Source organism: Erythrolamprus reginae, chromosome 8, assembly GCF_031021105.1.
Source record: "Erythrolamprus reginae isolate rEryReg1 chromosome 8, rEryReg1.hap1, whole genome shotgun sequence".
In the NCBI taxonomy this organism is placed as follows: domain Eukaryota; kingdom Metazoa; phylum Chordata; class Lepidosauria; order Squamata; family Dipsadidae; genus Erythrolamprus; species Erythrolamprus reginae.
This window is the reverse complement of record NC_091957.1, coordinates 7,077,506-7,091,286: the sequence shown is the minus strand read 5'-3', so window position 1 is coordinate 7,091,286 and position 13,781 is coordinate 7,077,506. Positions and strand designations below refer to the sequence as shown.

Here is a 13,781-nt window from a genome sequence, read left to right as displayed (position 1 = left end):
AGTAAAAAAAAATGCATATTTTAGCATGTGTGGGACATAAAGTGGAAAGGCAAAGAAAAATAATAAAAATAGATTAATGAACCCTCCTCCAACGAGACGGATCTAATCTCCTTGGAGTAATCAAAACCGAAGCTTAGTCTCCTTGGACAGCCACGCTTTCAACTTGAAAAAGTCACATTCGTATCCTGGCCTGATTTTTCTAAACCTATTTGTATGGGTTATTTTTTGCAAGAGCAGTGAGTCTCTCCCCTCCCCTCTTTTCTCTGATGTTTTGGGCATTCCGGGATGTGACTAAAATTAGAAACAGGGGTTGGCTTTTTTAGCTGCATCATCTGAGGCCATGGAACAAAGAAGTCTTTGCGTTTTTCTTGTTTTCTTTCCCAGACTCAGATTTAGCGCCCTCCCTCCTCTCTCTCTCTCTCTCTTTTCTCTTTCTCTTCTCTCTCTCTCCTCCTTTCTCTCTCTCTTCTCTCTCCTTCCCTCCCTCCCCCCTCTCTCTCCTCCTCTCTCTCTCTCTCCCTCTTTCTGTCTCTCTTCTTCTCTCTCTCTCTTTCACTCCCTCCCTCTCTCTCTCCCTCCCTCCCTTCCTTTCCACTCCTCCGCCCCCCTCCTACTGTCTGCTTAAATGCGTTACCTTGGCAAGGAACTGATGTAGAGGATGAGAATGCAGAAAGGGAGGCAGAACGGAGAGGAATTTGACAGGAAGGAAGTCAAAACTCGGCAGGGGAATCTTAAGAGGTGGGAACAATGGCTGAGAAGCAATTTTCTTCTTTACTTTTTTTCATCCCTGGGATTTGGCTGGGAGAGTATGTTTGGAGGCCATCGTACCGCCCTGCTTTTCGAGTTTTCAACTTTGCACGTAAAAACCTTGGCATTGCAATGGGGCTGCTGCAATGATTCCACTCTGCTTTTAACGCTTCGGCCCCACTCTGGTTTTCTACAGGAGTTTAAGGACGGGGGGGGAGGTTTCGAGGGAGGAGGGAGGATCTGTTTTTAAGGAAAGAGGCATTTCAGTCGGAATTGAGCTGGAAGGGACCTTAGAGTCTCCTAATCCAGTGTTTCCCAACCTTGGCAACTTGAAGATATTTGGACTTCAACTCCCAGAATTCCCCAGCCAGCATTTGCTGGCTGGGGAATTCTGGGAGTTGAAGTCCAAATATCTTCAAGTTGCCAAGGTTGGGAAACACTGTCCTAGTCCAACCCCTACTCAGGCAGGAAAGCCTATATCATTTCTGACAAGTGGCTGTCTCTTCTTAAAGACCTCCAAATGAGGGAGCATCCACAATTTTCTGAAGTCAAGCAGTTCCATTGACTGATTGTCCTCATTGTTAGGATGTTTCTCTTTAACCAGAAAGACTGTCTAAAACGTTCCCAAATGTATCTCCCATGTGCTGGAAGTGCAAAAAAGAAAAAGGAACATTTCACCCTCTGTGGTGGACCTGTCCAGAGGTTGAAAATTATTGGTAGGGGAATGGATAAAAGAAATTACAAAGAAGACATGGAGAAAAAAACAGAATTATATTTATTGGGTATTTTTAATAAGAAATTTAAAAGAGAAGTACAATATTTGATTATTCACATTCTGACAGCAATGGAAATGTGATAAAATGTCAGAAGAAGGGATGGTAGTTAAAAAGGTGATGGATTGTGCAGAGATGGATATGTTGTCAAAGAAGCTAGAAGGGAAAGAAGACTCAACATACTAAAACAGGACACTGCTATATTTCAGACTATACTTGTACAGGTTCTATTAAAATTGGTGTGGCTTTCTGGAAGTAAACATTATTCTCTGCTATTTAAAAGAAGATACAATACCACTGGGCCTCTTCAGATCAAGCATTTATTTTAAAAAGCTTCTTCTTTTTGTTGTCCGGAACAATAATAAAGCAGCCTTCAAAAAATAAGTCTAATAATTTGAACATTTATAGTTATTGACTTATCTCTTTGCATCCAGTTCAGCAGAAAATGAAAAAAAATTGTCACTCCCTCCCAGCAATTTGCCTCCTTGCAGCTAATTTCACCTTCAGTTTAGCATGTCCAAATCAGCGGATAATGGGTTGTTTGACTTAACAGGCTCTGTTCTGTTTGCTGCAAGGAGGTAAATTGCTGGGAGGCAGAGGCCAAAGGATGGAGGTGGCTGGGTGGGGCTACATTTGGTGTATATCATGCACCCAAGTTTTCACCCTCTTTTGGGGGGGTAAAAAGGTGCGGCTTGTGCTCCGAAAAATAAATACGGTAGCTCACAGATTAACACAGCTTTGCTTCTGGTGACAGGGGTCTTCAGGAGAAGGAGGCTTCTGAGCCCTTGCTCAGAAAGGTTCAGCAGCCAAACCACCAGAGCAGGCACGTGTCTTCCATCCAAGCAGAAGCAGCTCTCGGAGAACCTGCGGAGATCAACCATCCCACAGTTGCCGTCCACAAGATGTTCTCGAGAAGGCAGCAGGCAGAGGTTTCGCTTCACAGCAGCATGGCGAGCATAAGAGGAAGCGTAGCATCGGACTCTGCAGCTCCGCATTCATCACCCCGGAAGGTGGACACAACATTGTGTGAAGTAAGTTGAGTTAGTGATTGATGGATGGATAGATGGATGGATAAATGGATTGAGTGATTGATTGACTGACTGACTGACTGACTGATTTATTTACTTACTTACTTATTTATTATTTATTATTTATTATTTATTTATTATTTATTTATTATTTATTTATTTATTCATTCATTCATTTATATTTATGCATGCATGCATGCATGCATGCATGCATACATACATACATACATACATACATGCCGCCCTCCTTAGACTCAGGGCAGTTTACGACATGTTAGCAGTAGCACTTTTTAACAGAGCCAGCATATTATATTGCCCTCACAATCTGAGTCCTCATTTTACCCACCTTGGAACGATGGAAGGCTGAGTCAACCTTGAGCCAGTGATGAGATTTGAACCACTGACCTGCAGATCTACAGTCAGCTTTAGTGGCCTGCAGTTCAGCGCTCTACCTGCTGTGCTACCTTGGCTCAATGATGGTAGACGGGGGCGGGGGGCAACGGGGAGAGAATTCCAGGTAGTCCTTCTTGCTCACTTGAGAAGATTAAGGAAGGAAATGTACCATATTTTTGGAGTATAAGACGCATCTTAGTTTTTGGAGAGGAAAATAAGGGAAAAAATCTACCTACCAGGTATTCATCTGGGTAGCGTCTTTAGTCTAGTCAGCTTCAGCACATTATTTTATCTCCTGGTTAGGGCTGGAAAAAACCTTATTCAGAGTGAGTAGCAATGAAAATAAGCCTGCAAAGACTTAGGCTGGAAAAAACGTTCTTCGGGGTAGCAATGAAAAAATCCTGCAAGCAGGGAATATGCATTAGCACCTCATTAGGGCTGGAAAAGTCCTCAGAGAGGGATAGCATACAAATCCAATAAATAAATAAATAAATAAACATTATTTGGATTGATTAGCAATGAAAGGAAGCCTGCAAGCTATAAGAACCGGGAAGATCGTCAACACTTCATTAGGATTGGGGGAGGGGAAGCTTTGAAAAAGCTACATTCAGAGTATAAGACACACTCGAATTTTCAGCCTTTTAGAGGGGAAAAGGTGCATCTTATACTCTGAAAATACGGTAATCACATAAATCTCCAGAAAGGAACTTGGAGACCAAGATAGAAAGAATTCTTTGTTTCTCCATGTCTGGGGTCTTTCGGGTATCGGAGCTACTTAGAAACATCATCAGGTAGGTCCACTAGATCTAATGGAGTTCATTTTGGATGGAGCTACAGCCCTTTCCTAAAGGATGTGCCCTTCATTCATATCTTCAACATTCATGGAATGAGGATAAATCCAAGTGAAGGAGATACCTCTGTGATCAAGCCTTCAAGAGTGATCTAGAGAGGTTTTTTAGATTTTGCTGGTAGCTCCATAAGTCTCTCTCTTCCCTCTATTGCAGGATCTGCGCATTGTGTCTCCAGAGACGGACAGTGGTTTTGTGGGATCAGAAACCAGCAGGGCATCTCCTCTGGCACAGATGCCCAAGCTCCAGTTGGCAAAGATGAGGTACAGCACGTTAGCTATCGTCTTTTTCCCTTATATCTGTCTCTTCCAGTTATACCACCAAATCTCTTATTATTATTATTATTTATTAGATTTGTATGCCGCCCCTCTCCGTAGACTCAAATGAAATCAAAGAAAATTAAATTATGTACAGATATTAGCATTATATCAGCATTAATTACTATTGTACACTGTTTTATTGTCGCTGTTAGCCGCCCCGAGTCTCTGGAGAGGGGTGGCATACAAATCCAATAAATAAATAAATAAATAAATAAATTAAAGTCACTCTATTTATATTATATTAATTATACACTAGACTATAATTTGTCTCAAGTATATAAATTATTTCATGCTCTTTTCCATTGAGAAAATAATTTCATATATACTTCAATGATTTATCATGCAGGCTAGATTTTGTAAAGTCTAGATTTTATTTATTACATACTTCAAAATATTCAAGAAAGTAAAAATAATAAACAAATTAACATTTTTAAAACAACTGTAAAGCAAAACTAAACTATCGATACCTTCCTTTATCTTAACACATATTTTATCGTATATATTTTCCCAAGTAATCCTTTATTTGTTTGTTTGTTTGTTTATTGATTGATTGATTGGATTTCTATGCAGCCCCGAAGACTCGGGGCAGCTCACAACATATAATATATACATATATATGTGTCTGTGTATATATATATGATTATGTGTTACTGCTTTTCTTCAATAAGAACATCTGTCATCTATCCATTGACTTTCATTACTATGTGACTTAGTATTACTATACTGTAACGGTTATGTTCTATCTCTGTAAATCAGATTTGTCATTTTTAGTCATGTGTACAATTAATTAATTACTTAATTCAATTCAATTTCTCTTTGCATTTGTGAGTGATGGATTTAACGCTAATTTTATTTTATGTTAAATATTTCCTCTCTTTGAGCCATTTATACCAACTTTCCCAAACTGGGGTGGGTTTTTTTCCTTCCAGGACCTACAGCATCCAGAGACCGTCATCTACAATTAATATGTCTCCCTGCTCACCCTCCTCAAAGAAAACACCAGTTGCGGCGAAACAGCTGGGACCAGACCAATCACCCAGACAAGCGAAGCCCAAAGCTGGGAGGAACAGATGCGCCTTGGCGAAAAGGGCTAATCTCCAGAAGGGGACATCTCCCTGCAGGTGGACAAATGAAATGGAGCCAGAAGACAATGAGAACTGTGAGTTGACTTCCAGATCAGGAGGTGGGGGGTCTCCAGTATTGGGTTCCTTGGGGGATGGCGTTCCAGTAGGGAACGTGGAGCTGCACACAAAACTCCATGTCCCCGATGCATGTGGGCATGTGCCCATGTCACATTTGGCTTTAGCACATGTGCAGAAAGGCAAATCGTGCAGAATGCAGCTGCGAGAGCGATCATGGGCTTCCCCAGGTATACCCATGTCACACCAACACTCCGCAGTCTGCATTGGTTGCCGATCAATTTCCAGTCACAATTCAAAGTGTTGGTTATGACCTATAAAGCCCTTCATGGCATCGGACCAGAATATCTCCAGGACCGCCTTCTGCCGCACGAATCCCAGCGACCGGTTAGGTTCCACAGAGTCGGCCTTCTCCAGGTCCCGTCGACTAAACAATGTCGTTTGGCGTGTCTCAGGGGAAGAGCCTTCTCTGTGGCGGCCCCGACTCTCTGGAACCAGCTCCCCCTGGAGAGTAGAACTGCCCCCACCCTCCTTGCCTTCCGTAAACTCCTTAAAACCCACCTTTGCCGCCAGGCATGGGGGAATTGAGATATCTTCCCCGGGCCTATGCAATTTATGTATGGTATGTTTGTATGTATGTTTGATTAATAATGGGGTTTTTTAAATGTTTTTTAAATTATTAGATTTGTTATGAATTCTTCTATTGCTGTTGTGAGCTGCCCCGAGTCTACGGAGAGGGGCGGCATACAAATGTAATAAATAAATAAATAAAAATGAATAAATGAATAAATAAATAAATAAAGTCAATCAATTAATCAATCAATCAATCTTACACAAGGATGCTCACCCATGTGAAATTTTGCCGCTTTTTTGGCACATTATTGCTTCCCTGCCTACCTGGAAGCCAAGAAATCACCAAAAATCGGCAAAATCTCATGCATGCAAGCATCCTCACGCAAGATTTGGCTTTCAGTGCATGTGCAGAAACCGAATCTCTTGCTGAATTGCGCGCCCATCATGTCCAGCTACCCAAGGTTCACCTTCTGGCTTGGGAAGCTTTGGCTCAATTATGGAGGCTAGTATCTCATAGTTTTTCTGAACAGTAGTGAGATGCCATCTGTAGGTATACAATAATAACTCACAAGGCCCAGATCCTGGGGCTGAGATCTTAAGGTTTAGGGCACTGATGGCGAACCTATGGCATGGGTGCCGCGGGTTGCATGCGGAGCCATATCTGCTGGCACGCGAGCCGTTGCCCTAGCTCAGCTCCAAAGTGTATGTGTGTGCCAGCCAGCTGATTTTTGGCTTGCACAGAGGCTCCGGGAGGGCATTTTTGGCTTCCAGAGAGCATCCAAGGAGAAGGGAGAAGGCATTTTCCTTCTCCCCTGGCTCCAGGGAAGCCTTTGGAGCCTGGGGAGCTTGAAACACGAGCCTACTGGGCCCACAAGAAGTTGGGAAACAGGCCGTTTCCAGCCTCCAAAGGGCCTCCAGTGGACAGGGGAAGCTGTTTTCGCTCTCCCTAAACATTGAATTATGGGTGTGGGCACTTGCATGTGCGCGATAGCACATGCCCACTCTCTTTCGGAACCCAATGGAAAAAAGGTTCGCCATCACTGGTTTAGGGTCAACACCATTCAAAAATATATCCCAGGTACCAAGATGCTTGCTTCTAGCAGAAGACCATGTTTTTTAAAAAAAAAAATATTTTTTTTATTATGTACTGTAGACATAAAACACATACATAAGCAAGATAGCCAAACATAGAAGAGTAGAGAATATAAACATTTATATATATTAGATAGATATATAAATAGAGTATATATATATCGAATCACAGTAAGGAAGGGTGTGGCTAGCTGATGAGGCCAGAACAAGGCCGAAATGGTACCATCCTAGTCTCCCTTAATTTTAAAAATTTCAATCTGAGGTTAGCTGGGGGAAGATCAGAAGCAACATGAGAAAATATTCTTTTACTGAAAGAGTAGTAGATTCTTGGGACAAACTTCCAGCAGACGTGGTTGGTAAATCCACAGTAACTGAATTTAAACATGCCTGGGATAAACATATATCCATCCTAAGATAAAATACAGGAAATAGTATAAGGGCAGAGTAGATGGACCATGAGGTCTTTTTCTGCCGTCAATCTTTTATGTTTCTATGTTTCTAATGGTGATAGTAATACGTTTGTATGTTGTCTATATATTTAAATAATTTTTTTAAAAGGAATAGCTTCCTTCTTTTTTAAGCATTGACCCATCGCAAGAGACATCTAGACACTGGCCACCATACTGTATTTAAGAAAAGTAGACCTTGATGTATATATTTTTAAGGCTGACCACAATTCCATCCTTAAGGAAAATTCGTGATATTTCGGTCTCTCGCTTGCTTGCCAGTTCACCCGGACTCTGAGACAGAAACTGAGACACACGGGGGTACCAGTCTGGCTGGCAGTCCTCCACCCCATGGGAGAAATTCCCCCAGCTCACCCCCTATTTCTTCAAACATGGCCCAGGCTCGCCACAAGAACTTCTTTCATTCACGCTTGGAACGAGAGTGAGTATGCCTCTCTGAAAAAGAGTTCAGGAAAAGACAATATTATAGACCATGTGGGCTGGGTTGGATTTGGTGGGATTGGTGAGACTGTTGAAGTTCTGCATTTTTCGGAGTATAAGACGCACCTTCATATTGGGGGAGGAAAAAAAGGAGGAAAAAACCTGCCTCTGCCTCCCAGCAATTTGCCTCCCAGCAAACAGCACATATGATATTTATTTATTTATTTTATTTTATTTTATTTTATTATTTTATTTTATTATTTTATTATTTTATTTATTTTATTTATTTTATTTATTTTATTTATTTTATTTATTTTATTTATTTTAATTTATTTTATTTTATTTATTTTATTTACTTTATTTACTTTATTTACTTTATTTACTTTATTTACTTTATTTACTTTATTTACTTTATTTACTTTATTTATTTTATTTATTTTATTTATTTTATTTATTTTATTTATTTTATTTATTTTATTTATTTTATTTATTTTATTTATTTTATTTATTTTATTTATTTTATTTATTTTATTTATTTTATTTATTTTATTTATTTTATTTATTTTATTTATTTTATTTTTTTATTTTTTTATTTTTTTATTTTTTTATTGATGGATGGATGGATGGATGGATTGATGGATTGATGGATTGATGGATTGGATTTGTATGCCGCCCCTCTCCGCAGGCTAACAACAATAATAAAAACAGCATGTAACAAACTATATACATAGTTTGCTGTGTATTTCTGTGCATGTGTGTTCATAGAAGTAGCAAAGAATTGAAGAAATGTACATTATGGCAGTATATTAATGCCAGAAAGCTTTCTTAAATGTAGTCACACTAACTCCTCCCAATTATTTAAATAGATCTACTCCAAACATGACTAAGTCAGAGTTTAACTCAGCTGCCTTATCTTAATACTAAAACAGGACATCGTTATATTTCAGACTATACTTGTACAGATGCTGTTAAAATTAATGTGGCTTTCTGGACCTATACATTATTCTCTGCTATTTAAAAGAAGATACAAAAGCAGTGGGCCTCTTCAGATCAAGCATTTATTTTAAAAAAGCTTCTTCATTTGGTTAAGTTGTCTAGAACGATAATAAAGCAGTCTTTCAAAAAATAAGTCTAATAATTTGAACATTCTACAGACATTTATACGTTATTGACTTACCTCCTCGCATCCAGTTTCAGCAATCTGATTAGCACAAGAAAATTAAATTCTGCCTGTTTCTACCTACCAGCAATTTACCCCCCTTGCAGCTTTAGTTTCACTTTTAGTTTCAGCTTAGCCTGCCTGCAACCTCAAAACAGCTGAGGGTCGGGAAGCTGATAATGAGTTGCTTGGCTTAACAGGCTCTGTTCTGTTTGCTGCAAGGAGGTAAATTGCTGGGAGGCAGAGGCCAAAGGGTAGGTGGGTAGGGCTACATTCGGTGTATAAGACACACCCAATTTTTCACCCTCTTGGGGGGTAAAAAAGGTGTGTCTTATATTCTGACAAATGCGGTACTTCAAAACATCAGGCACGGCAGCCAAAACAGAGTCACATTCCAGACCTCTCTCTCTCAAGGCTGTATCTCAGGGTCACCCACAGCGGCCAGAGGGGAGGGATCTCTACAACCAGCAAAATTGCTCCAGTCTCGTGAATGTGATTGAGACATACCTTGGGGTGGGGTGGGGGGGAATAGGGTCATAATTGGGATGTAAATTAGGTAAGGTCAGAGCTGGCTTCACTTGGGAACCTGCCGACATGAAGCTCCTAATAAATAATTGGATTCCTTTTGAAGCTTGGCTCGAGACTCATAATTTAATGAAGGCATCCGATCCAGAACCTTGACAGTGTTGTGTTTTGTTTTATTCCTCCACCAGCGAAGCCATTGAAGCTTTGCAACATGAAGTCTCTCGATTGCGTCAGAGTCTAGAAGAGTCACTCCATCGGCAGACATCTTCTCCGCACCCATCCAGAGTCCAGGATGCAGCTCACCTTTATCCAAGCATCACTCCAGCAGGGTAAGGGATGTGCAAACTCTTTTCTGGTAGATCTCATTGTTTCTTCCCAGTCCTTGGGAACTACATGGTAACTACATGTCTCTGGAGATTCTCAATCATGTATTTATTAGATTGATTGATTGATTGATGTATCTCTCTCTCTCCCATCCATCCATCCATCAATCTATCTTATCTATCTATCATCTATCTATCTATCTATCTATCTATCTATCTTATCTATCTATCTATCTATCTATCTATCTATCTATCTATCTATCTATCTATCTATCTATCTATCATATTTCGTCTATCTATCATCTCTAGCTAATATATCTATCATATATCTTATCCACCCACCCACCCACCCACCCACCCACCCACCCACCTATCTATCTATCTATCTATCTATCTATCTATCTATCTATTCATCCATCCACCCACCCTCCAACCCACCGATCGATCGATCATCCAGGTCATCGTTGTCCCAAATATGGTTTTTCAAGAAGCAACTGGATTTTCTCTGGGGGTTTTTTTCCCTTGAAGACAATTTGCTTCTTATCCAAGAAGCTTCTTCAGTTCTTCTCATCCAAGAAGCTTCTTCAGTTCTGACTGAAGAAGCTTCCTTCTTTGTTTTTGTTTTTCCTTGGGCATTTCGCTTCCTATCTAACAAGCTCCTTTAGTTCTGGTAGTTCTCTAGATGAAGAGAGTTTCTTGGATGAAAAGCATAAGGCCTTCAGGGAAAAACAAAATCCAGTTGTCTTATGCAAAAGCATCTTTGGGGTAGCTGTACCTACAAATCCCCCTATGATCTCTAGAGGAACAATAAGACTACAGAGCTGATCTAGTTTTTCACAAGGCAGCTGACTCACCCGTTATGAAAGACATGGGAAACTTCCATAACAGCTAACCACAATTCTACTGTCCTGGCTGGATTTCAAACTGTTCAGAAAGACACAGATTCAAAGCAAAAACAGGGTGAAATTATTATTGCTTTCTCTCTCTCTGGTGCCTTCACTGCCCATGGAGCGGAGCGCAGTGCAATGCAATGCAATTCAAAGCAATACAATGCAATACAATGCAATACAATACAATAATAATACAATGCAATACAATAATAATACAATACAATACAATAATAATGCAGAGCAATATAATAATGCAATACAATAATAATAATACAATGCAATAATAATATATGCAATGCAATAATGCAATCCAGGCTTCCAGCAAAATTCTGTAAATTGACAATAAGAAAACCTACTGCAAACTAGTAATTAGTTGTTCTATTAATCTATTCCCGGGACTCTGGCCAGCTGCTAAGACTTTATAATCAAATCTCATCACCGGCTCAAGGTTGACTCAGCCTTCCATCCTTCCAAGGTGGGTAAAATGAGGACCCGGATTGTGGGGGCAATATGCTGGCTCTGTTAAAAAATGCTATAGCTAACATGTTGTAATCCGCCCTGAGTCTGAGAAGGGCGGCATAAAAATCGAATTAAATAAATAAATAAATAAATAAATAAATAATCAGAGTGCTGAAGTTTTTGCTAGCATTTTGCTAGCACTTTGAGAAAAGACTCAACTGCGCAAGACTTTTGTACATAGTAAAAACTTTCATTAGTTAATCCGGTGGTGTGAATCTGATTGTTGGAAGTCTCGGCATTGGGACAGAACAATAAGTTTCTTGTTTTGTGCTTTGCTTTAGTCTTCATTTTTGTAGATAACATGCTGTCTCATTCCACAGAACCTCAAGGAAAAGCGTGATGGAATCTGATGGACAATTTTTGGCTGCTGGCCCAAAAGGGAGGACGCAGAAGCCATCTTTGACTCAACATGGATCAGAGTTGGATTTCAGTAAGGTTTTAAATGTTGTTGGCGTAGTCCAGAATTAGAAATATGGTGTCCTGCTTTAGGGGTGAACAATGATGGGCTCAGTCAAGTATGCAGAACCGGTAGAAAAATTTTGGTCAGGTACGCAGAACCAGTAGAAAAATTTTGAATTTTTTTTCTTTTTTTCCCTCTGGGTATGTTTTTCCTATCACAGTAAATGAGGTTGAATGTGTATAATTTTAGAAGAGCCGTGCATGCGTATGTGTATCTACAGTTTATATGGTAGATCATGTATATTTTTGTGTGCCTGTGTGTAATATGTATGTACACATGTATTACACATATGACATATATACACAGAATTAAATAGTGTATTTTGGATGTTCAGTAATAGTAAGGGAAATTGTATCTCTTTCAGGCGAGGAGAGGCCAAGCACCCTAACCCTAACCCAAATTCTTGATGTGTCAAGTTGGCCATCTTGAAGCCCGTCACATGATCTTTAAGCCACCCCAGATCACATGATCAGCAAGCTACTCCCACCTGGTTACATGGCTGGCAAGCCACACCCACAAAATAAGCCATGACCACAATGTAGTACTATTTTTTTTTGCAGCCCTTCACTGGGGATGGAGCATACTTTACACAAGGAGAACAATTTCTAAACAGGTTGTGTGGTCTGTTTAAAATATTTTGAGAGGTCCTTGGTGCTCCTTCAGCTTGGTTATTTTCTTGCAGAATCTTATTCTTATTCTTCTTATTCTTCTTATTCTTATTCTTATTATTCTTATTATTCTTATTATTTATTGGATTTGTATGCCGCCCCTCTCCGCAGACTCATTACCCAACTAGGTAACATTATCAGTGTTAGAGGGAGTGAGATTGGGAGGAAGAGTAGGACTGTGGAGTCCTTGGTACTCTCTGGGCTTGGTTGTTTTCTTCCAGATGTTTCATAGTCCAAAATACAGAGCGTCATCAGTGCTTAAATATTTTGATTCGATCGAGCCAATTGTCAAAAGCAGTCCATTGGATGCTCTCCTGCAGTTAATACTCCCCCATGATCTTTAAATGCCCTGAGATAATGCAGGACTTTGTCTCCCAAATTAACCTTGAGGGTTGCTTTTTTTCCCTGCTTTGTCCCTAGATCCTTCCGAGTCAGACGACGCACCGTCAAAGTTGCGGAATGGAAAACAGCACACAACGTCCAGGATAAGACCTTCCAAACAACGCACTGTCCAAGGACCTTACACAGGTGGGAACATATATCCATTGTAAGATAAAATACAGGAAATAGTATAAGGGCAGACTAGATGGACCAGGAGGTCTTTTTCTGCCGTCAGTCTTCTATGTTTCTATGTTTCTATTTAATGTATTATTTCTAAGTCAATCTTGTGTTAAATGTGTGTGTGTATCGACAATAAATATCGACAATAAAAATTAACGACAAACGACATATTTTACCAAATGCTACTCCTAATCCTAATTCCATCATTTCCTACACACTTACCCGGGAAGAAACCCAAATATGCCAAGACCTTCATACCTGTACCCGTGAAAATCTACGAAAACATACTTATATTGTGTTGTTTAAGTGTTCCCTTTATTTTTTTTTGAGCAGTGTATTTAATTGTCTATTAGGTAATGGAAATATTTTTAATGATTTTCCATCTGAATTCGGTTTCTTAGGGACACAGTATCCCATTTCCACTCCAGAGGCTCAAGATCCCAAGAGACTCCAACCCTTTGCTGTTGGCCAGCCGAAGGTCCAGCTGCAACAAGGAGAAGACTCTGCTGGTCACCTGGATGAAAAAGAAACCAAAGGTAACAACCGTTCGTGTGGATGGTCCTTCTGGGATCCAGGAAGCCCTCCACTTAACAAACATTTGCAAAGTGACGGTTTGATGCCATAACAGCACTGAGAAAAAGTGACTGATGGCTGTTTTGCACACTTTGCGCAACAGGACGGGGGGGGGGGGGGGACAATTCCAGATGGATGTGAAAATGTGCTTGCAGGTGAGGAATCAAGTTTCAACCAGCTCCATACTCTGTCCTTTGCATCACCTTTGTGGTGCTAACACAGGCAGGGTTACAAAAATGATTGGAAGCCTTGGTTAAACATTAACCGGATTTATTGCTGAATTCCTGTTTAAAAATCAGGACT

General features: G+C 40.1%; 1 protein-coding gene across 1 annotated transcript in view; it reads left to right on the top strand.

Annotated features, from left to right (window-relative positions):
* Window positions 1-13,781, top strand: part of AKNA (AT-hook transcription factor) — a 47,822-nt gene that overhangs the window by 26,128 nt on the left and 7,913 nt on the right. Inside the window, exons 11-18 of the mRNA XM_070758718.1 lie at window positions 2,275-2,551; window positions 3,946-4,052; window positions 5,039-5,268; window positions 7,642-7,801; window positions 9,673-9,813; window positions 11,537-11,646; window positions 12,765-12,872; window positions 13,307-13,441. Of these exons, the coding sequence (XP_070614819.1) occupies window positions 2,275-2,551; window positions 3,946-4,052; window positions 5,039-5,268; window positions 7,642-7,801; window positions 9,673-9,813; window positions 11,537-11,646; window positions 12,765-12,872; window positions 13,307-13,441 (1,268 nt within the window). The remainder of the gene's footprint in view (window positions 1-2,274; window positions 2,552-3,945; window positions 4,053-5,038; window positions 5,269-7,641; window positions 7,802-9,672; window positions 9,814-11,536; window positions 11,647-12,764; window positions 12,873-13,306; window positions 13,442-13,781) is intronic.